The sequence below is a fragment of the Caretta caretta genome, chromosome 1, assembly GCF_965140235.1.
Source record: "Caretta caretta isolate rCarCar2 chromosome 1, rCarCar1.hap1, whole genome shotgun sequence".
In the NCBI taxonomy this organism is placed as follows: Eukaryota; Metazoa; Chordata; order Testudines; family Cheloniidae; genus Caretta; species Caretta caretta.
The window spans coordinates 124,446,358-124,470,830 of NC_134206.1; the positions used below are offsets into that span (position 1 = coordinate 124,446,358).

At 42.1% G+C, this 24,473-nt stretch overlaps 1 protein-coding gene across 3 annotated transcripts in view; it reads left to right on the top strand.

The window, feature by feature from the left end:
• Positions 1-61: 61 nt before the first annotated feature.
• Positions 62-24,473, top strand: part of LOC125640647 (regucalcin) — a 32,546-nt gene continuing 8,134 nt past the window's right edge. For 2 of the 3 annotated variants that reach the window (XR_007357848.2, XM_048859474.2), the window contains exons 1-5: positions 62-3,905; positions 11,573-11,623; positions 19,768-19,933; positions 21,738-21,920; positions 23,648-23,863. Coding sequence is in view for 2 of the 3 variants with exons in the window: in XM_048859474.2 (XP_048715431.2) it covers positions 3,834-3,905; positions 11,573-11,623; positions 19,768-19,933; positions 21,738-21,920; positions 23,648-23,863 (688 nt within the window). In the remaining variant the exon portion in view is untranslated. Of the gene's footprint in view, positions 3,906-5,606; positions 10,961-11,572; positions 11,624-19,767; positions 19,934-21,737; positions 21,921-23,647; positions 23,864-24,473 lie in introns of those variants that run through there. The other variant, XM_048859486.2, reaches the window with a different exon arrangement.

A 24,473-nucleotide genomic window follows, 5' to 3' on the forward strand; every position in this document is an offset into this window, starting at 1 on the left:
TGTTTATGTTCTGAGGCATTAATACAGGTCACCTGCACAAACACATGAGGTGCTGTTGTTGTTTTTTTTTTCCCATTCAACAATGAAATCTGTCTTATCCACTTCAGGTTTTTAAACCGTACCGATCATGGTTCTTCCTAAATGCGGCACATACAGCTGACCAGAAGAAAAAAATCTGTGGAAAACTTCAGTTTTTCAATAAAAATTCAAATACTGGAAAACTTTGACTGAAAACTGTAAAATTTCAATTTGGAAATGTTGCCACAGTGACTCTTACACTTCTTTTTTTTCTTCTTCTCTGTACGCTGGACATCTTGGTCAGACAATATCTCCCATGAGGCACTGTGGTCTCCCCTGTTGGAGTGTCTCTGACCTACATGCATCATGGGAGATGTAGTCTGACAAGGGAGCCTGGCCTATAGAGGAGAATGGGAACATGAGGCAACCAAACTAAAACTCCCATGAAGTTCCATGTAATATTTAGGTTTTTGGCTTTAGAGTTTTTGATGAAAAATCAAAATTTTCCCCAGAAAGCCAACACTTTTTTTTTTCCCATGAAAAATTTTAGTTGAAAACCCAATTTTTATCAAAAACAATGTTGACCAAAAACTTCTGAAGGGGCATAAAAGTCCCCTAAAAATGCTTCATTTTCCAGGGCAGTTGGGTTACAGAAATTGGGACTATATCAGGATTACTGGGAGCTTCTCACAAATTTGAGACTAACAGAGATTTTATCCATAGAAGGCTTGGAGGAATTGGAGATACAGCAATGTCCATTCAACACAGTAAGAACCTAGATAGATAAGAGGATAATCTAAAATATTTGGAGCACTTTTTTTTTAAAGGTGAACTGCTGGCATAGTCTCCCATCAGGATTGGGTATTGAAATTTCCACATTTAGGGTAACAGCAGCGTCTGTTTTGGAAGCAATCAGTTTTATTCCAGATAGGCTACAGATTTTAATGGCAGTTGGGGAGGAAGGACAGTAATTATCACCTGCTTCAGATCCGGAAGGAAGGACAATAATTACTTGCTTCACTTTTCAGGAACACAATGAAATTTTGCAATGAACAAAGCTGAACAAACAACTTGTAAGTGGCAGAATGAAATGTGCATCTCTCTCTTTCCAGATAATTGCACACCAGCTGTGTATTTACAAGATGCCAGTCGCTATGGAATTGGGGCTACCAAACTACCAGAAAGGATTACATGCTTGAGTTTCTCAATCTCCTGACCAAGTACAAGAGCTGAGATTTTAACATCAAAATTGGATGTTATGAGAATACAGTAAAGCTGATAAGATTCAGCTTCTAATAGGTTAAAATACTAGCAATCAAAACAACAATTGATGCCTGCAGTTGGAATTTGTAGTCAAAGATTTTTTTTGTTTGTTTAACTTATACCTTAACTCTAATTAACTGGTTTTGTGTGCTGTATTTTTTTTTTAATCTTATGCAGGATATAACATCTGAACGCAAACTAGCAGAAAACAGTGGCTCTTATTATGCATATCTCACAGTTCTAGGGCTAGCTGCACATCTGTCCCGCTTTTGTATCATCTGAAGGGATGCGCTGAGGCAGGGCTCTTGCCCTTACCTGTCTTGGGGTGGAATCTCACAATTCTTCAACTCTTAGCATGGGACCTGAGTATGCTACTCCTTGTGTGTGTGTATATACACCAGCCACTTAGCAGCCTGCAGGCCAGACTGGGTTTGAGCATCTGCACTTCTTTCCTTCAGAAACCTGTGACCGGTGATAAAGTGACGAACAGCCTTCTTAAAACAAAGCATTTTTATTTAGTAGTTTGGAGTAAAGTGTTAGAGGATTTCAAAGCAACAGCATGCATGTATATTTAGTCTCATCTAATCTTACACTTCAGTACAAGCTAAATTGGATGAAGAAAAGGAGTACTTGTGGCACCTTAGAGACTAATAAATTTCTTTGAGCATTTTCTACTGCATGCATCCGATGAAGTGAGCTGTAGCTCACGAAAGCTTATGCTCAAAGAAATTTGTTAGTCTCTAAGATGCCACAAGTCCTCCTTTTTCTTTTTGTGGATACAGACTAACATGGCTGCTACTCTGTAAACTGGATGAGCTTTCCTCTCAAATTACAGCGACAGACCTGAACCAACTCCTAGTGTCTGAGGTAGGATTGCCATCTCTGAGACGCAGAAGAACCAGCCCCAGGCCACTCGCCCCGCCAACAAAAAGGGTGCTAGTGCCGACTACCGCTAATTGTGACTAAAATGTTTGAGAACCATTTTACACAAAAAAAGCCCTACAATATGTGTATGTTTGTTTCCATTTTTCTTAGCTTAGCCTAAGACAGTGTCGCAGTCTGAATTATGGAGGTGTGCTGTAACGTGTCTCCTCCCAAGTAGGCAAGCGTTCCCTGGGACCAGGAAGGGCCCAGCTGCTTTCAGACACTCCAGCCAGTCCTGTCTCTCTTCCATCCCAGCCTGGTCTCCTCAGGAAGAGCACACCCCACTCACACACACTTGCCCATGCTGAAATAGGCCAGACCTCTAGAAAACCCTGACATCGTGCACCCTGCTTTTACGTCCAATATAGGTATCCATGATAAATATGCCATGGTATTCTACAAGGACCTGCATAACCCTGGAATAGTATCCTTTCCTGTGAATGTGCTTGCTTGAAATGGCTGGCATAGAATGGGTACGTGTGTGCCATTGATCACACCTGCATAGCTCAGGAGCCCCATCCATTCAAACCCCACAATTATTTCAGAAATTTGTCCAATTTTTAGAACCTTGGAAGACAGCACAGCATTAATTGCTTTGCAAACCTCCATGGCCACTGTGCTAATCATGGATTTGCCTAGCATAAACTGATTACCAACAGGAGTTGCGAGCTTCCATAGTGCTATGCAACATGCTTCTGGAGTGGATATGAGCCCTTTCCTCAGGTGTTCTGCTACTCAAGACCTAAGATAAATTCCTCCCACAGCTCCAGGTGGACCCTGGCTTTCCACACAAGTTCTGGACCCACTGTTTATCATCCCATGTTTCCAGCACAACATGGTTCCACCAGTGTGTGCTCGTGGTCCTTGGTTCAGAAGCAGTGGTCTGCATGGGAAAGATCTGCCACGGAAAAACATCATCAGCTAGGTCCATGCCTCCATCTCCCCATGGTCCCCTTCTGTTTGTTTGTAATCCCCTGCCTCTATCTTCTTTGCTTATCACCTTCAAATACAGTGCTGCAGTGGGTGAGGCTACTGCGTATATTGACTAACCTGCAATTGCTTAACCAATGGTTAGCATGCAGTGATGACCTAGGTGTGTAGGCTCTGCCACCCAGTCAGCCCCTCTAGTGTGATATATCCATTCTGTTACATAGAACAGAACAGGCCTTGGCAGTCTTCATTATAAAAAAGTACTCCATTTTTGGCACAGCATACATGTGTTTCTTCAAGAAGTCCTGCTTTAAAGTGTGCAAATGTGAACAGTTATTTCACTCCCTAGTTCAGAGTTCTTTTAACATAAAATTAAAATTTACAGTTTTTCTAATAGCAATTGAATTATTAAAAGAGAAGGAATGTTCATCAAAATTTATTCTTTCCTTTCAGAAATAAGAGTTGAGTTTATGATCCCTCATAACAAAGCATTTTGTTTTTGTTGATCCTAGCCAAAAGCAGAAGGAAGGGTGTCAGCATTCACATTATGTGACAGATGATTGGCCAAAGTTGTTCAGGAACTTGAACACTTTTGTGGCAGTAGATTGGTGCTGTGTTGTGAAAGATGCTTTACACAATTTGTTTGTGCAGGAGCTGGTGGTAATAGGCTGACATTAAGCTATTTTTCTGTCTGATAAATGCTAAGATTCAGGGAGCAGCCAGTTGCCGAAGGAGTTGGGTTTGACAGGGAACCCTTCAGCAAAATCTGGGTAATCTTGATAATTGTGTTTAGTTACAGCACAAAATTAAGGTTTTTTGTGTCCCATGCTTAATGTTCTTGGTTTGCTGCTGTTTTTATAACTGCTGTTTTTGCATAATTGCTCATTTTTTATGTGTTGGGAACAGAATAGTGTTTCTTTGCTGCCAGTCTGAACATAGGGCAAGCATTTTGCCCCATTGAAATACCTGACTGGAGGCTGCTAATTGATGATTTTAGTTTTTGGAATTAATTTTTGTATTTTGATTTTCAGATATATTTTTCCTTTTGCATTTTTGTGGTTTTTCATCTTTGCCTTCTGCTTTGTTGTTTTATGCTTTTGCTTATCTATTTTGTCAAAGTTAATTGTTGGTGATGACATATGCATGTGAAAAGATTACATGCTTGTGTCTTCAATCTTCTTTCCCAAGTTCAAAAATTGAAATTTTCAATAGCAAGTCTTATAACGTGTGTGTTACACTTTGACTATTGATAATATTGATGAAGCTCACCCTTTGCCCATAAAATGGACAAGTAATTTCCTAGTGAGACAGGTTTTAGAATCATAGAATCATAGAATATAAGGGTTGGAAGGGACCCCAGAAGGTCATCTAGTCCAACCCCCTGCTCGAAGCAGGACCAATTCCCAGTTAAATCATCCCAGCCAGGGCTTTGTCAAGCCTGACCTTAAAAACCTCTAAGGAAGGAGATTCTACCACCTCCCTAGGTAATGCATTCCAGTGTTTCACCACCCTCTTAGTGAAAAAGTTTTTCCTAATATCCAATCTAAACCTCCCCCACTGCAGCTTGAGACCATTACTCCTCGTTCTGTCATCTGCTACCATTGAGAACAGTCTAAAGCCATCCTCTTTGGAACCCCCTTTCAGGTAGTTGAAAGCAGCTATCAAATCCCCCCTCATTCTTCTCTTCTGCAGGCTAAACAATCCCAGCTCCCTCAGCCTCTCCTCATAACTCATGTGTTCCAGACCCCTAATCATTTTTGTTGCCCTTCGCTGGACTCTCTCCAATTTATCCACATCCTTCTTGAAGTGTGGGGCCCAAAACTGGACACAGTACTCCAGATGAGGCCTCACCAATGTCGAATAGAGGGGAACGATCACGTCCCTCGATCTGCTCGCTATGCCCCTACTTATACATCCCAAAATGCCATTTATATGATCCAAGTTCTTACATAGTACAGGATCTCTACCATTCTTAACAACTGTCCCCACCAAGTCTCCCTCCCTCCTCCCAAAACCCCATAAACAAACCAACCAACAAAAAATCTAGCATATAGCTTGGGTTTAGTTTACATTTTTTTCATCTAGCCTTCTGAATGTGGCCAGCATGTTACCTTATGTATACATAGGAGTCAGCACTCTGGTCCTAAAAGTATATTTGTATAGATCAGGGATCGGCAACCTTTGGCACGTGGCCCACCAGAGTAAGCCCCCTGGTGGGCCGGGCCGGTTTGTTTACCTGTCGCGTCCGCAGGTTTATCCAGTCGTGGCTCCCACTGGTTGCGGTTTGTCGTTCCAGGCCAATGGGGGCTGCGGGAAGCAGCAGCCAGCACATCCCTCGGCCCACGCCACTTCCCACAGCCACCATTGGCCTGGAGCGGCAAACTGCGACCAGTGGAAGCCGCGATCGGCCAAACCTGAGGACGCGGCAGGTAAACAAACCGGCCTGGCCCACCAGGGGGCTTACCCTGGTGGGCTGTGTGCCAAAGGTTGCCGATCCCTGGCATAGACTAAGAATGATATATTTGAAATCCTAATGCTCCAGGCTAGTTTAATCCAGGTTTTTGTCTCTTGTCTGTTTAATCCCTGTCACTTTTTTCAATTGAGTATGTTTGTTTTTTTAAAAAATTGACTGTTAGCTCTTTAGAAGTCTTTATCCCAGCAGAGGGCACTGGAGTCAGTCAGATGAGGCTACTGGTTGGATAATGTGACACTTTGTTGTGCTTATTTGTTATCTCCATGTTCGCTATGCACACACGACTAGGGTTTATATTTCTTAAAATACAGTTTTAATACTGGATTAGAAGTACAGTAGGAAATGTTTCTATTGCTAACCATAGCTGTCAGCAGTAAGTCCTCCTGAAAGGATGTTGAAAATGGTTTAATTTTTCTGCATTATTTTCAACTCAGAACCTGTATGAAGGCATCTGGACTTACAGATGGAGAGATACAAATTATAGTACCCCAATATACATATCTTTAAGTCTCTCTAAAATAGCTTTTTGGTAACATGCAACAGTGGTTTTCAACCTTTTTCATTTATGAATCCCTAAAAAATTTGGAATGGAGGTGTAAACCCCTTTGGAAATCATAGACATAATCCATGGACTATGGTTAAAACCACTGTTCTATGATAACAACAACCATTTGTGGATCCCTTAGATGTAGTCTGAGGACCCCAGGTTGAAAACCATTGATATAGCATATATGGACTAACCTGATGGTGTCAGATGGTATAACCATTTTTATCAGCATTTGTTTGGGATGACTTATGACCCATATGGCCATCCCAAACTCAGGTCAATAAAACCTTGATGTCATGCCACACCCAATTTGGTTGAACAATTAGGACCTGAAGTACAGAATTTGACCAGTACTATAAATCATTGTACCCATTGTAGGCCTGGCTTGACATAAGAAACTAGCCTCATTTCTTAGTGGACATGATTGAGAAGGTGAATGGAAGATTAAGTTGTAAATAGGGGCTTTGCAAGCAGTATGCTGGAGTCAGGATGTCTGTGCTAGTTAAGATAAGCAGCAACACCCAGATGTTAGGGACAATGGACAAGATAAACCTGGAATGTAAAGATCAGGTTCCATATGGACAGAGCATGCTGTACAAGGATTGGTTCCTGCAAAGTAACCAATCCGATCTGAAAGTGTGTAATGTATACAAAGAAAACTGTATTCTGTGTAACTCTGGATGTGTGGTATGCCCTATATCCACCCCCTACACTTGAATCTGATCAAACCAGCATAGCTTTGCTGTATGCCAAATAAAGGAACCTGAGTGATGAAATCTGGAGTCAAATTGAGTATTTTGAATCCCAGAGAACTGGCTGAAGTGTTCTCCCTGGATAAGCCAAGTGGTAAAGGTCTCAGAGAGAATCCCAACACCCATCTTTGTGGTTTACCCTTATAATTGATGAGAGCTGGTGAAACTGTTCTTGACAGGCATTGTGAATTTAGCCCCTTTTTTGGTTTAGTGAATCATTTTCAAACTAATTTTGATTTTCTCTGAATGTAGTTGTTGTTTATAAGTATTTATTGAACTGTGTGGACAAATAACTTTCAGCCTATGGGGTTGATTGTAGACTGCGGTTGACTTATTTGCACTGTCTGGTTTGTAAGTTAAGTCATGTAATATTGTTTCTCTTCCTTCACTACAAGTCTGAAATTTTTTAAATAGGAAAATGTCAAATATTAAATAGCACCAATCTGTAAATATTTCTGTCAAATAATCATTAATGATAAGAAAAAAAATGAAACTACAGCCATTCAGAAACATTTTCATGAGTATTTGATGGGTTGTGTGAGTGTGAATATCTGGATTAATCCCACCCTGTGTGAACGTGAACACACTATTAAGACTTTTATGTTTCTTGCTCTTTCTGTTAGCTGCAATCATGACAGCAAATTTCTGTCCAGAGGGGCTTTAAGCTTGCTAGAGTTTCACCCAAATGCGGCAAACTAGGGACTTTAAAAACCTCAGGAGTTCAGGATGTAATAACAACAGTGTGGTTCACGGTTGGGAATAGGGTTGTACTTGACTTTAATTTTGTGATGGGGCACGTGAAAAATTAAAGGCCAAAATTAGCTGTGGAGTAAGCAGGTAAAGCTCCAGTGAAGACAGTAGAACCTACTGACAGTAGGGCTGAATTTGGCCCTGAATCTTGGTATTGCAAGATCAGGTAGACAGCAAGCATGTCAGAACTGGGTTCTGAGACCAGACGGTCATTTCTAAGTACAGGAATTCTGAAAACCCGACAAACTAATAAATCTACAGCCTAATAAACTTTCACAGGAACACTCTTTTTATGGAGCATTTCACAATTAAATTCAAAGCAAGCCCTGTATCTTTGGCATCATACCAATGTACCTAACAATCCCCCCGAAGAAGTGCTCTGTGTAAGCTTGTCTTTCTCCACAGAGAAGTTGGTCCAATAAAAGATATTGCCTCACCCACCTTGTCTCTCTAATATCCCTGAACCAACATAGCTACTACAACACTGCATATAATAATCCCACATTTTGTTAAATGAGAGAAACTTTGTAGGGCCAGCCTTATTTAAACTGAGGCAACTTTGCCTATAGAATCATAGAAGATTAGGGTTGGAAGAGACCTCAGGAGGTCATCTAGTCCAACCCCCTGCTCAAAGCAGGACCAACCCCAACTATTCATCACAGCCAGGGCTTTGTCAAGCTGGGCCTTAAAAACCTCTAAGGATGGAGATTCCACCACCTCCCTAGGTAACCCCTTCCAGTGCTTCACCACCCTCTTAGTGAAATAGTTTTTTCTAATAGCCAACCTAGACCTCCCCCACTGCAACTTGAGACCATTGCTCCTTGTTCTGTCATCTGCCACCACTGAGATCAGCTGAGCTCCATCCTCTTTGGAACCCCCCTTCAGGTAGTTGAAGGCTGCTATCAAATCCCCCCTCATTCTTCTCTTCTGCAGACTAAATAAGCCCTGTTCCCTCAGTCTCTCCTCATAAGTCATGTGCCCCAGCCCCCTTATCATTTTTGTTGCCCTCCACTGGACACTCTCCAATGTATCCACATCCTTTCTGTAGTGGGGGACCCAAAACTGGACACAATTCTCCAGGTGTGGCCTCACCTGAGCTGAAGAGAGGGGAATAATCACTTCCCTCGATCTGCTGGCAATGCTCCTACTAATGCAGACCACGCCTTCATGTTCCTCTATTCTCCCTTTCTGTAACTGTTTCTTCTCCATCTCTTGGTTAGTATCTTCAGTTTTCTGTTCCTTCCTTTGTCTCAACACTTCTGTTTAGTAACCTCTTTCCTCCCACCTGCTCCTGCCATCCGTCCTGTCTTACTCTATCACGCATGTAAGGTGGATTAGAAAATTAGCTGAAAAAGTAATTCAATTCTTGAGTGCAAGAGGGAGAGGATGCCAGATGGGGTTAGTGTTGCGCTGTGCTTCATCACTGCATATCAGCAACACTTTTCTCTTTCTCTCACCTGTCCTACAAGACTTCTCTGGTTTGTGCTGGAGCTAGGAATGCAGAAATGCCAGCTGAATTGACCATGATGTCACATCAATAATATAATTTTTTGGTGAGGTGAGGTGTTAAACATCTCATCAGTGCTGTACTCCAGTTTGGGATTCTGCTATTTCTGATTTCAACAGCACATTGCCAAAAAGTCCTGGATATATAAATATAAATCAGTAAATTGAAGGTGGCAGAGAATTTTCTTTTCCAACACAGAAAAGAAAACCATGTACAATCAGGCATGGATAGAACTCGGGAAGTTGAATGGTGTGAGTGATTTAGAAAGTCTCTCTACTGGTTTCATGTGGCTAGTAGGAAAGTAGTCAAAGAAGCTAATAGACTGGAGAACATGAAAGCATCAGCAAGTATATTTCCCCTCCTCCCATGCAACAATATGCAAATATTTAGCGTGTAAATGGAAACAAAATAAAATCCCACTTACTCCTTGGCAAACCTACCTCTTTGTGTTGTTCAAAGGCAGACGTTCTGGACATGAGTATTTTACTAACATACCTTTCATAGCACAGTAACATTTTGGTGCAGAGTCTGCTGTTGATCCACATTTTGGGTGATACAAGTAACCCTTACTTCTCTTGAGTCTCATTCACACCTCTCTTTGCTCTATAGACTGCAGGTCAGTCTAGAGCACTTCATGAGTATTCTTGAAAAGAAACAGGAAACGGTGCCAAATCATTTCTTCATCCCGTTGTACTTCTGCTATCAGATCACTTCTTCTGTGGCAGAACCTGCAGCGGGAGGGTCTAGCAGTGAAGGAAAGTTCAGTGAGTTAATAGTTGTAGTCTTATTAAAGTTATATTGTCTATTAGAAATAACCATGTATCATGGTTTCCATACCAGTGGATCTACTATTGTCATTTGTTTCTCTCAACAGTATCTTTGAGTGTAAATTTAGTAAATACATACACAAACTAAACACACATTTTACCACCCTATATTATCATATGGATACAGGGCAATTGAAATTACATGTATGCTGATTTTTAAAAATAAATAATCTAAAAATACATTCCAAGTGTGATGGGTTTAGCATACCCATTGACTTGACTGTGCACTGTTGCTCTTGGTAGTCAGTGTACAAAGGGTAAAATACTTATTGCTATTTTCAGCTAATGGAGCTACTCATTTTAGCTCAAGTAACGAGGATTTTTGTTTCTGAAACCAGAAGTCCTACGTTCTATTCCTAATGCTGCCACCTTTTAGATGGTAACTGTTGGCACAGTTCAGGGCAACTGCACCTGTATTCCCCCTCTGTGGTCCGTCAAAGGCACCCACTCCAGGCTCCCAGCTCTTCAGCTGTCACATCTCTCTCCCTTTTTATTGGGGTTTTTCGAGCAGTCACCTCCCCCTGACGTTTCCTACCCTGCTGCCATTCATCCAGTTTAGTAGAATTTTTTCACTTTTGTTTTAATGCATTTGTTTGTTTATGTTGCTATATTCTGAACAGAGACTTACTTGCATTGATTTCAGGTAGGGTTGGGCAAGAATTCAACAACAGGAAAAGCCATATCAGGAGGAGCAGCTGCTCTGCCCTGAAGGTTTTTTCACTCGTGATCTAAATCTATAGTCACATGTGAGTGTATTTATTTCCAACCGACCTGAGAAAATCAAAGAATTCCTTTACCTGAGAAATAGTTTCTTTTGAAATAAGCAATAAAGTAATTACTGCCTTGGAATCCAAAATCTTCCTGATCCAAGTTTCATTCAAGAGGGATTCTTTGAAAGAGAAGGAAGTTACATGAAGATAATCCTTCAGCTGACATTTAGAGAACATTGCCAAGTGGGATACTACAGAGGTCAGTATTGGCACTTATGCCTGTTTATTAACAGTATAAATTCCAACAATTTGTTGTTGACTCTGAAAGGGGGGAGAATGGCAAATACAAAGGAGGACAGAGTCAAACTGCAAAATGCTGTTTACATCCAAAAAGAGGAGATGCTAGTAGTAATAGATGTAAAGTTGGATACCTAAAGGGAGGAAGTGGGGCAGTTAAGAGGAAAGGAGTGAACTAGAGAGAGAATTTCTAAATATTTGTAATACCATATTGACAAACCCAATGTTGTTCTCTGGTGCATGTAATATGTAAATAAAATGTGTGTGTGTATTTATAATAGTGTATGAATCTCATGCAGAGAAGTAATATGCCTTAGTATATGAATTCAGTGTCTTAACTATCACATTCAGTTTAGGAAAACTAGAAGTAAAAGAACCCAATAACAATTGCATAAGGATTTGGAGGGTAAGATATCGGGAACGACAAAACGATCTGTATGTGTGTGTAAACTTGGTGTTGGGGGCTGGGAAATACTAACAGGGAACCCACAGGTGGTGTTGCAGAGGGATATAATCATGATCTATGAATACCATTAGGTTGACAATTTCAATAGAGAATGTTTCTATTTCACAGAACAATAGGACAAGAAGCAAATTAACTGAAGATAAAGACAGAAAAGTTGAGGTAAACTTTCACTCTGTGTGTGTGTGTGTGTGTGTGTGTGTGTGTTTGTGTGTGTGTATTTGCCTAATTGTGGGTTCAGTCATGTTTTTATAGATACAGTCCTGTTTTGGTGGGGGGTGCGAGGGTGCACTACCCTGGGAGAATTTGAGATTTAATGGGTAAAACATGCATCTCACTGCATGCTGGTTACCTTTGCTGGCTGGTGCATATGAGTGGCAAGCCTGGGCCCTGCATTGAGGTGTCTTGCACCTCAAGGGCACATGACAGAAGCACTTCATGTGCTTTGGGGAGCACAGGGACAGCATTTGTGCCTGGCTGTTGGGCAGGGTGAAGATGAGCTTTTCGCAGCCTCTGTTCCCCATGTTTTCATGTTCACAGAGCATTTACATCTAGCGCAATGTGACTTGTAATTTTTCATTGTGATGCTGTTTTCATAGCTGCCTCATAGCTGGGATGACTGACTGACTATATTGCATCCTGATTGCTCTGTGAGAAAACAGTCCATTCATTTTTGTTGTTATGGTTATTACTTCACTTCTTTGCATTGCTTCATTTCATGAAGCACTATGGTATTAAACTTTATGGCCACGCTAGTCTTGGCAACAGAAAAGTAGTACTGGTTGGGAAATGTGTTTTTTCTCATGAAAATTTCTTGATGAACATGGATTTTTGGAGGCTTTTATTTAAAATATGGCAATTTTTCAGTTTTTGACCAACAAAAATGAACAATTCTTTTGGTTTTCAATTTTTTGATGAAAACAGAATTTTTTCCCCAAAAACCTTCCATTTAGTCAAAAAGGCATTTTTTTTAATAGAAATAAACTTCGGTGAACATTTTTCAGTCAGCTTTCTGTAAGAAAGAAAGGCCGGTAGGCTCCATGCTGTGAAACTGAGCCTGGCACAAACACTTGTGAAACACACAAACACAAAAATTCTGCGGCACACGTGTTTGGGCCTGATGACAAAACAGTGTGCCATGGCACACAGGTTGGGAAACAGTGATTTAACTAATGTCATTAGGGAAGGTGGTTGTGTTTGTGAAGAGTTCAGTCACAGAGATCCCCTTGGGACTGTCACCTGATGTGCTGAAATTACCTCTGAGCCCGCTTTCCCTGCCAGCTTGGAACTTTCAGAACCCTGTCTTGTTGAGCCAGACATGCTAGCCTGCTACAACACAGACCCAGGGTCTGGTCCATGTCCCCAAGCTACAGACTTAACTGAAAACAGCTCAGCAAGTTACCTGCCTCCAGCACTCAGACACCCAGTTCCCAATGGGATCCAACCTCCAAAAAAATCTGTTTTACTCTGTATAAAGCTTATACAGGGTAAATTCATAAATTGTTCACTCTCTATATCACTGACAGAGAGAGATGCACAGTTGTTTGCTCCCCCAGGTATTAATCACTTATTGTGGGTTTATTAATAAACAACCCTGATATTATTAAGTATAAAAAGTAGGATTTAAATGGTTTCAAGTAATAACAGACAGAAAAAAGTAAGTCACCAAACAAAATAAAGCAAAAACACGCAAGTCTAATGCATTAAGAAACTGATTACAGGTAATATCTCATCCACAGAGATGTTCCAATAAGCTTCTTTCACAAACTAGACTCCTTCCTATTGTGGGCCCAATCCTTTCCCCTGGTACAGTCTTTGTTAGATTCAGCAGACATCTCAGGTGGTAAGCAGGGGTTTTCTCATGACTAGCAGCCCCTTTGTCCTGCTCCACCCCCTTTTATAGCTTTGGCACAAGGCGGGAATCTTTTGACTATGCTTGTCCCCACCCCCGCCTCATCAATGGAAAAGTACAAGGATTAAGATGGATTGCAGTATTGTGTGAACTGGTCACATGTCACTGTAAGACCCCTAGTCTCCATTCTTCCTGGGTTGGCCCACATGTACACAGGAAGGTTTGTAGGTAAATAAACCACTTACAACCATTTGTCCTAGTCAATGGGAGCCTTCAACATTCTAAACCACTATTAATGGCCCACACTTTGCATAATTACAATAGGACCTCAGAGTTATAGTTCATATTTCTAGCTTCAGATACAAGAATGATACATGCATACAAATAGGAGGAATATATTTAGTAGGTTATAACTTTGTTATGATACCTTACAAGAGACCTTTTGCATAAAGCATATTCCAGTTACGTCATGTTCACACTCATAAGCTTATTTCCACAAAACATATGGAGTGCAACATCACAGTGTTATGCTGACAGAAAAACTCCTGTTGGCATACGCTACATGAGGGGGTCTGCTCGTATAGCTATGCTGGCTAAGTGTTTATAGAGTAGACATGGCTTTTTAACCACCATTTTTAAGAACCCAGTATCTTAAGCACAAAACTATCCTTCCTTGAGGTCTCACGTGACATTGTACTACAAAATCCCTTTTCCCCTCATTTTATCCCTCCAGTCATTTGTCTCTAAATTTAAAAGTCTGGGCTAGTCATTGGGGAAATTGAATGGTGAAATATCTGGATTTTCCTCCTCTGCTCCCAATGACAACTCAGAAAAATGCTGAGCAAGACTTTTCCACCTCTCAGGTTGTCCTGCTGCTGCTGGCAATATGAAACAGACCATTTTCAGGGCCTTGTTTCATGCCTCATCATTCATGTGACTGCTGACTGCACAGAAAATGTAAATCGCTAACTGCTAAGTATAGATAACATCAACAATTACACATTTTTAATCTCTGAAATTGCTGGGTCAGCATAGGAAAGAAGACAGCAAGTGTGAAAAATCGGGACGGGGGTGGGGGGTAATAGGAACCTATATTCGAAAAAGACCCCAAAATCAGGACTGTCCCTATAAAATCGGAAAAAGAAAAGGAGTACTTGTGGCACCTTAGAGACTAACCAATTTATTTGAGCATGAGCTTTCGTGAGCCACAGCTCACTTCATTGGCTCACGAAAGCTCATGCTCAAATAAATTGGTTAGTCTCTAAGGTGCCACAAGTACTCCTTTTCTTTTTGCGAATACAGACTAACACGGCTGTTCCTCTGAAACCTATAAAATCGGGACATCTGGTCACCCTAGCCACAGCACAGGTAGCAGAGCTGGGGATCAGCTTGTCACTACTAGGAGACAAGGAAGCCCAGGAAGGTTTTGTTAGCTGAAGCAAAAAGTCAGGGTGTTTGTCACAGTGGGGTGGGAGCACTGAGTCTCCACCTTTTATTATGAAGGGAGAAGATCATAGTAGGCCAGTGGGTGCGGGGGGTTTGAAATACCTGCTAGAAGAGTGTAGTGTATAGGAACTGGAAAGTACCCTTTTAGTTTGCAAGACCTTTAGTGGCATTCACTGTCCTCTGTTTCAGAAGTCGCTGGAACCCTGCAGAACAGTTTCCCTGACACTTCCCACCCTATTTTCAGTTGCTTATAACTTTGCCAGACTTCAACCATTCAGGCTGAAATTTTCCATACTCAGTGTTTGCTTCAGGCTGAACTTTGTTGGAAAATTTCAGCCAAAACAGTTCAGCCATTTCTTAGGATGAGTTGAGGGAAAAAGAAGTTGTTTTGTCCATATTAAAAATGGTGGTCTTTTTTAAACTAGCTTTAGCTGTTGGAGCAGTGGTGGGTTTTATGTCCGGGATACTATACCTGTGAGAAAACACCCCAATGTGACCAAGTTTATAAGCTTTGGAAAAATCTTGGTGGGGGTGATGGAAACTGGGACTGGCTGGGCAAGGAGACTGGGAGGGAGTGGATACTGGGAATAGGAGTCACGAGTTAGAGGAGGCTGGGACTGGTTCAGCAGGGAGAATGGAACTGCAGCCCCAGAGGGAGGAAAATCTGGATTGGTCAGGCCAAGAGACTGGGACAAAGAGCCTGGGAAGGTTTGAGAGGGGAGACTGATATTGGATGAGCAGCCCAGGGTGAGAGACTAGGACTGGGAGCTAGTGTGGGAGGAGAGACATGGGATGAGGAGCCAGGAGGGGGGAACTGAAGTGGCTGGGCAAGGAGCCTGGTGACAAAGAGTTGGGAGCATGGATGGCAGGTTTAAGAGGCTACAGGAGGCTAAGCCTCCCCAAACAAGATGGGGTGCACCTCCCTTTGGCCCTGCTCCCGCTTATCCTCTTCCCCGTGGCCCTGCCTGCACGGTGCCTCTTCCCTCCCCTGCTCCACGTCTTCCACTGAGGACCCCCGCCAGCTGCTTGCACCTCTGAGGAGTGAGTGGTGGCTGGGGGGAGGCCTTGGGAGAGGGAGTGGAGAGGTGCAAGTGGAGTGCGTGAGGGAGCCTCTGGGGTGGAGGCCAAGCGAGACTGGGGCCTAGGGTGGAGCAGGGGTGAAGCATGGGTGGGGCCTCAGGGTGAGGAGGCTGAGTGGGGTGGGCCTTGGGGCGGAGCAGGGGGCAGGTCATGGTCTGGGAACTGGTGCTCCCCCTGCCCACTTCTATGGAGCTTCCAGCGCTCACACCCAGCCCTCTCAAAGTCTGGAACACATGACTTATGAGGAGAGGCTGAGGGAGCTGGGATTGTTTAGCCTGCAGAAGAGAAGAATGAGGGGGATTTGATAGCTGCTTTCAACTACCTGAGAGGTGGTTCCAGAGAGGATGGTTCTAGACTATTCTCAGTGGTAGCAGATGACAGGACAAGGAGTAATGGTCTCAAGTTGCAGTGGGGGAGGTTTAGGTTGGATATTAGGAAAAACTTTTTCACTAGGAGGGTGGTGAAACACTGGAATGCGTTACCTAGGGAGGTGGTAGAATCTCCTTCCTTAGAAGTTTTTAAGGTCAGGCTTGACAAAGCCGTGGCTGGGATGATTTAATTGGGGATTGGTCCTGCTTTGAGCAGAGGATTGGACTAGATGACCTCCTGAGGTCCCTTCCAACCCTGATATTCTATGATTCTATGATTCTATGAAATGCAGGAGTCACACACTGCCCATGGCTGGGGGTGAGAGAATGAGAGTGTGGGGGAAACTGGGACTTGGACAGCGAGCCCAGAGGGGAGACTAGGACTGGCTGGGAAAGGAGACCGGCAAAGGGATGAGAGAGAAAACTGAGGAGTGGAGGCTGGGACTAGGTAGGCAGGAGAATGGGACTGAGGCAAGGATCCTGGAACGGGGAAGAGACATGAGAGGGACTTGTTGGAGGGGACAGGGCAGAAGGGGTCAAATTTGGGTGGGAATAGACAAAAGAACCTATGCCCCTTAGACAGTAATGGAACCCAAGGTCCCTGAGGGCCCCCATTCCTCTGCTGTCTGCAAATATCTGTGAAAAACACTGGCAAAGTGTCCCATTCCCCTCTACTGCAGGTCAACATAGAGGATGACAACCTACAACTGCTTTCGCTTACCCAGTTAGCTGAAGTGGCAGAGGTCTGGGCAGTGGATCTAAAGGTTCAGACCCGGCTGATGAATGATGTGGGTGTTAGTATTAGAGCTGGTCAATTTTTTTTTTTTTGATGAAACATTTTTTCATTGGGATTTGCTGATTAGTCACAATTGAAATGTTCTGTGGGACCATGTTGATTTTGATGAAATTACACTGGAAATTGAGCAGGCTTCTGACAGAAGAATCCTGCCTGGTTTCCTGCCCGCTCTCCCACCTGACACGGCAGCCTGCCTGGCAAACTGCTGGAGCACCCCGGCTTTCAAGTTCCCAGCTCCTCATTAGGCGGGCTGATGGGGAGCCAAGATCCTGGAAGCCCTGAGAGCCCTAGCTCCCAGGCTCATGGCTTCTTGGCAGCACAGGCCTCCAGGATCCGCAGCTCCAAGACAGTCTGCCAAGTGGACTCTCTCGGAATTGGGGCTCTTGTGGCTTACAAACTGCCCCAGAGCCCAGGCTCCCAGTAGAGCTGGGAGGAGAACAGTAATTCCATTTTCACAGAGAATGTCAAACTTGTTCTGAATTGGAACAAGACCAAGTTTCAAAATCCTCTGAAAATCATTCTCTGCCCATCTCTAGTCACTGTGATACCACACAATGGAGCTTCATTTTTTTCAGTTTGCTTTTTTAAAAGGCTAGGACATTACACACACAAAATATATTACAAGAACCTTATTCAGGTTGCAAAGTCAAGCATTGTGTGTCACTCTGAAGCCTGGAATGTCTGTTGTGTCAGTGTGAAGTGATAGAAACAGCTACAAGCATAGTTGAGAGTTCTTTTTGTTCAGACTATCACCAGGTTCAGTCATCACTGGATTCCACAGTCTGTTACTGTCCAATTTTAAAATTTTCAGCCATTTTCAGCTTTACAAACTGTACCAACTTCTGTTGGTGAGAGAGACAAGTTTTTGAGCTTTTACAGAGTTTGAAAGCTTGTCTCTCTCACCAACAGAAGTTGGTCTGGTGAAATGTGTTACTTCACCCACCTTGTCTCTCTAAAATCCTGGGACCAACATAGCTACAGCTACAAGCCAAAAGCCTAGACCGCTGTGGGATGAGAGGTTACTCAGTCAATCACCATCTTTACGCTGTAGCTAATTTGCAAGGAACAATTTAATTGGTTGTATGAGGGAGACTACAAAAATGGCGGATTACGTGGCCCCACTGCCATAGTTCTTCCAAACCACACAACCAGCACACACAATAACCCCAAACACACGCAGTCTCTCACTGCAGCACACACTCCTTATTCACCACCTGCACAAATAAACAGAAATCTCCCAGCACAACTCCCTCTAGACAAATCAACACAATCAGCATACAACATAATGCCAAACACACACAGTCCCTCACCTCAATACACTCCTCTCATTTGCCACCCACACAATCTTCCAGCACAACCAACCACCCCACACAAATCAACACAATCACTCAGACAGCAACACAACCAGTACACACAATAATCGCAAACACACACAGCACCTCACCTCACTATAAACCCCTCATTTGCTACCCATGGAAATCCACACAACTCTCCCTGTCCAACACAAGTCCCCCACAATGACACAACCAGCATACACAATAACTCCAAACACACACAACCCCTCACTTTAGTGCACACCCCCCATTTGCCACCTGCACAAATCAAAACAAATCTCCCAGCACAACCTTCCTAGACCCAAATCAACACAACCACTCACACAACCAGTACACACAATAACCCCAAATATCACTCGGAAGCCTAAATATCTGTTGTGTCAGTGTGAAGCAAGGGAAACAGCTTTCAGCATGGTTGAGAGCTCTTTTTGTTCAGAATATTAGTCATCGCTGGGTTTCACAGTCTGCTACTGTCCCTCTTTTGAGTTCTTAGCCATTTTTGGCTTTTTTACCACATGACTTTACACATTACACCTGTGTGATAGCACAGGCTTTCAGCTACTGGTGGATAGATGGATACTACTATATATATGAGAGGGATCTTATGTTATTGAAATACTATTTTTACCTATTACCTGTTAAAACACTGCTCCCCCAACTCCTACACTACAGTTACACCCCTGGTATGAATTAATACTTGGCAACACTACAGAAATATTAAACCCATGTCCTAGAATTGCGGGGAAGGAGGGATTACTCCAGGGAAACATCAGAAAATACATGTAGAAAAATGAATGAAAATGATAAAGTTTGTATGCAGTGTAGCTGTAGCTATGTTGGTCCCAGGATTTTAGAGAGACAAGGTGGGTGAAGTAACATATTTTACTGGACCAACTTCTGTTGGTGAGAGAGACAAGCTTTCAAACTCTGTAAAAGCTCAAAAACTTGTCTCTCTCACCAACAGAAGTTGGTCCAGTAAAATATGTTACTTCACCCACCTAGTCTAACTATAAAGTTTAATGCTTTTTCATGTTTGGCTCCCTATTTTTTGTTTATTCCCTATTTTCCCTTTCCTTTCCAGAAGCCTGCTTAGCAAATATGAGGCTTGAAAATATCACTTTAGTTTTTATCAAGTTTTAGCACAAGGTAATTTGTCCAGTTATAAAACTGGGATCCTCACACAGTAAGGATATTCTAATCCTAGATAGTGAGGTGCTAAGATAAGATAATAATATGACCCATCTAAGTACCGGAGACTAGATGTATTGGATTCCCCAAATATTCACTAATCCTATGTGGCATCTATGGGATTATATAGTTCTCTAATTCCTGCTCTAAATATGATGTTTCTATAAAAATTCAACACAATAAGCCTTCTTTTGTTAAAATGAATTTTTCATGTGGTTTATCTTTTGCTCTCCTCCTCTCAGGCCATGTCTTCTATTAAGATTGAGTCTGTTGTGAAGGAGAAGAACAGGATGGGAGAGTGCCCAGTATGGGAAGAAAGAGAAAATGCACTTGTATATGTGGATATTAATTCACAGAAAGTTTGCCGCTGGAACTCAGTCACCAATGAAGTGCACAGTGTGTCTGTGGGTAAGACAGTGCCACGCTGAGTCTTAAAACTTGTTTGCTACTTTGTTTCTGTACCTTTTAGGTTGTTTTTTTTCCCCTGTGTTATAGTTGATCTATCTCTGCCGTTAGTTGTTTGTATGCAGTGGAGTAGTAGCCACGTTGGTCCCAGGTTAGTAGTTTGTCAGTTAGCAATGCAAACTGCCTAGTATGGGACACAGCTAAGAGCGCCAATCTCAGGTCAGGCTGCCATAAAACAGGGCATGTACCCCAAACTAGTGGTATAGTCTCTCATAAGATTTCACCAAGCCAGTAACAAATGTGTGCTTCCAAAATGCTATACTAGTTGTTATGTAGCCACAGACAGACCCCTTCAGGCCCTCTAGCCCCTCATGCACCACCCAGAGAAACCAGAGTTCTGTGATAAATGATTATTAAAATCAAGAATCACATCTATTAGATTCTTCTCATTCCAAGGAACCAGCCACACACCCCAGGTCAAAATATACTTCAGCTCTTATCCCCAAACCAAGCTGGTAGCCAATTCTTTAGTAACTAAAAACTAAAAGTTTATTAATATATATAAAAAAGAAGAGCATTATTAAGAGGTTACAGTGAATCATATCCATTGCAGTTAATTTCAGAGTTTGTAGATCAGGATAATAGCAATGATGTTAAATCTGCCAGTTTGCAAAAGTCTCTCTGGTTCATCTCAAATATTGGGGTCCTCAGTCCGTTGTTCAAAGCTCTTTGTTAGAAATCATAATCCAGAGATGTGGAGCAGGAAAGTGGCAAGGGCATGATGTCACTCTCCCATTGATAGCTCCCCCCGCCTCCAACCCAGGTGTATGGAAAGTTGCTGTCTCAAACATGGAGTCAGGGATGACATGTTCTACGTGCCCTTGCTGAGTCATGAGGCATCCATTGTCTACATGCTCTCGGAGGCATCCTCAGGAGGGGCCCACTGGAAGAGCTGATTCTTTTTAATGGCTCATCAACCATGGCTGTCTGGTCTTGATGTAAATCGGGCCTGTGGGTGTTACCTAGGAACACAACATGTTCAAGATACAAACACACAGCAAAGATCCATAACTTCATACACAATGATAATACATATAAACAGAATAACATTGTTCAACAAATCACAACCTTTCCAATGATACCTTACAAGGCATACTTTGCATAAGATTTATCACAATTGTGCAGCAGTGAGTGGTGATATCTTAGTGTACATATGGTCATCTTTCTTCCTGTACAGAGCCACAAGTAGTTTATAGCATTTCATGCCATCCTTTTACTTTCCACTGAGACAAGTGAACTGCGCTCCTACAATCATTTAGTATGAGGTGGCCCAAGTCAACAAGACGGAGAATTATAGTTATCAAGGTGGAGGTTCAAAATGCCTGGATCACTGTGTGTAAGTCCAAAGTCAACAAGAAAGGGCACAGTTTTCCCAGCAGTGGTAGATTAAATGGATTTTTTTCTTGGCTCTGGGTGCTTGAGGAGTTTAGAAGTAGTGAGGAGCCTAGAAGAACACTGAGACTACAAGTTATGTTAATGATCTGAATGGAAGGTAATGTTATAGAGGTGGCAAGTTCTTCAAAGTGCCTCACTCCCCCTACTCGCATTATCTCAGTCTTTCCTGGATTCAGCTTCAACCAGTTTTTCTCCATCCCATTACTGATCTCAGCCATGTCCTTAGAGAGCTAAGAAATGGCACTGCACATCTAGTGAGAAGGTGATGTCAAGCAGGATATAGAGCCTATGATATAACATGATCTGACACTCACTGAATTTCTCCCGTTCCCCCCATGTCTCTTGTTTGCAGATGCTCGTGTTGGCTCAGTGGCCCTTCAGAAGTGTGGGGGTTATGTCATTGCCTTGGGAACCAGATTTGCCTTTTTAAACTGGGAAACGGAGTCAGTAACCACTATTGCTGAACTTGAACAGGATAAACCAAACAACAGGTTTAATGATGGGAAAGTGGATCCAAAGGGGAGATTTTTTGCTGGTATGTTTCTGATAGGATTTTCACTCTCAATGAAGTAGGACTATTTCTAATGTGTATTGTACTTTTATTCTCTGGGAACTTGATTCTTCAGCTCAGCTTCACTCAGCAATAGGTGAAGTGTGTGAGAATTGGTACTTCTGTTACTGCAGAAGCATGGAAGCAGAAAGTGGTGTATGGATGCCTCTGATTGTGTGACAGGTCAGGAGGAGGGACTCACAGTCTAAAGTGGAGCTGACCTGGATGTAGCAGGGGCAGACAGGCAGCCTGGCCTGTCTGGTAAGTGGCCTATGTTTTTGTTTTCTGGACATGTTTTTTTAATTGTGCTTAGCCAGGCAAAAATACAAGCCCTTTACTAGACATGTAAAGGGGCCAGTGAAGGATTTATATTGGTTGTTGGGGTAAAATCTTGGGTCCTTTTGAAGTCAATGGGAGTTTTGCCATTGACTTCAATGGAGTCAGGATTTCACTCATTGGTTCCTGCACCCCCTCAGATTTACATTATAGATTCAAATTAAAGGTCTGATTCTACAAATACTTGCTACCAAACACAGCAATTACTACTGGGAGCAGATCCACAGAGTTGTGACAGTAATTTCTATGCTTGGCAGTGGTTCCAGAATCAGGTCCAAATGTGTTATGTCAATTATAGTCTGTCAATTTATTATTCAGTATTTACCAACAATAGTTACTCTAATTTCAGACTGGAGTTTACTGTATTAAGGGCTGATGTGGTCTTAACTTTATTCTTATTTCCTAGTCTTGCAGCAGCCTAAAGTTAGAAAAATGAAAGAGAAATATTATTTTTGTATATATGCTGTTCATATCTGTTTGTGATGAATGGACAATCCCAACTTAAAATTTGGCTCAAATATTGTAAAACAAGCTTTTATCAAATTTAAGACCAATAGAAGGATTTCCACAAATTAACAACAAAACTTAAATATTCCCCCGAGGCATTAAAAACTCAATTACTGCAGCAACTTGAAAGTGACTGTAAAAAACAAACAAACAAAAAAACAACCCACAGCAACAACACCACCAAAACCCCAAGCAAACAGTGAAACTGGCTTCACTTTCATTTTTCAAGTGGAGACATGCAAAAAGTAAACAAGTGAAAAAGCTTAAATGGTGACATGTAAATTAGATTTATAAAAATCTTTCACTTCTGTTATTCTAAGTCTTTATTAATAACCTAGGTAATAATACGTTTACAGTATATGCATTTTAAGTTCAGAGTCCCTTTAGGTAATAAAAGTAATTTGCAACCAGTGAGAAACATGATTGTGTGCCATTTGCCCTCAAGTTTGCTTTAACTACCTGAGGATTGTGGGTAGAACCTCACCTCTTTGCCATATTATTGTGATCTTCTAAGAACTCTGTCTGAGCTTTAAATCCCATGAGATTAGTGGAAGCTTGTAAATTAGTAAATTGGGATCACTTCCCCAAGAAAGAACTGCTCCTGATCTGATCCTTCTTCCCTGAGTCTGAGAGTACCTCTTCTCTTTCTGTTCCTCGTGATTTTTTTCCCCCTCCCCTTTCCTCCATCTAGCTGCTTTTTCCTAGGTCTTTACCTCATTCACAGGACCTGATTCTACAATCCCTCCATGCATGGAACATCCACTGAGTTCAGTGTGAGCGCCATATACCTCAAGGAGAACATGAGGAGGTCATTATTATAGTTACCAGGGTGCTGTACTTTCCAATCACTGATCCCATTATCCTTTTAGGTACCATGGCTGAGGAGACAGAACCTGGTGTGCGAGCGAGATGCCAAGGTGCCCTCTACACGCTCTTTTCTGACTATTCTGTAGTGAAGCAGTTAGACCAAGTGAACATTTCTAATGGATTGGATTGGTCACTGGATCACAGAACCTTCTTTCATATTGATAGCCTGGCGTATGCTGTCCATGCCTTTGACTATGATGTGCACACCGGAAAAATTGGTACAGATGCTTTTCTTAAATTAGTTTTTAAATCAATGTAGTTTGATTTCCTGGAGCAAGCGCCGGATGTGTAATTGTCAGTGAAGTAGATGACAAATTATAAAATTTTCTGTTCACAAATTGTCAATAGACAAAGAAATTCACAATCTATGACACAAAATTATTTGGTGAACATTTCTTGGAGTCTAGCTTGTTCATGAACAGTTCATTGTGAGAATTCAGAATCTGTTTTGCTTGGACAGCTAGGTCAAGTTAAGAGCTGATGTTAAGAGTTGCCCAAAGGAAGCTGTTTACAGTTCACAATCACAACCAACTGTATCGATCCTACAAACCCCATAAACAATGCTACATATTCTTGAGTACCATCTACTGGCACACTTTCTATTAACTCTCATAAAAGATCATACCATATGTTTCTCTTCCCTATTACAGAAGCATATTTTTAAAATCAGGTTTCCGGAGGAATGCTCACAAGTATAAATTTACAATTCTCCACAAATATTCTGTAACATTAATGTAAAAGCCATGGCTTCGGCAAATATTCCTTGCTTTCTACAGTCTTTGCAGAAAGGAGACTGGAGTGTGAGTACAACTGACACAAATTCATTTA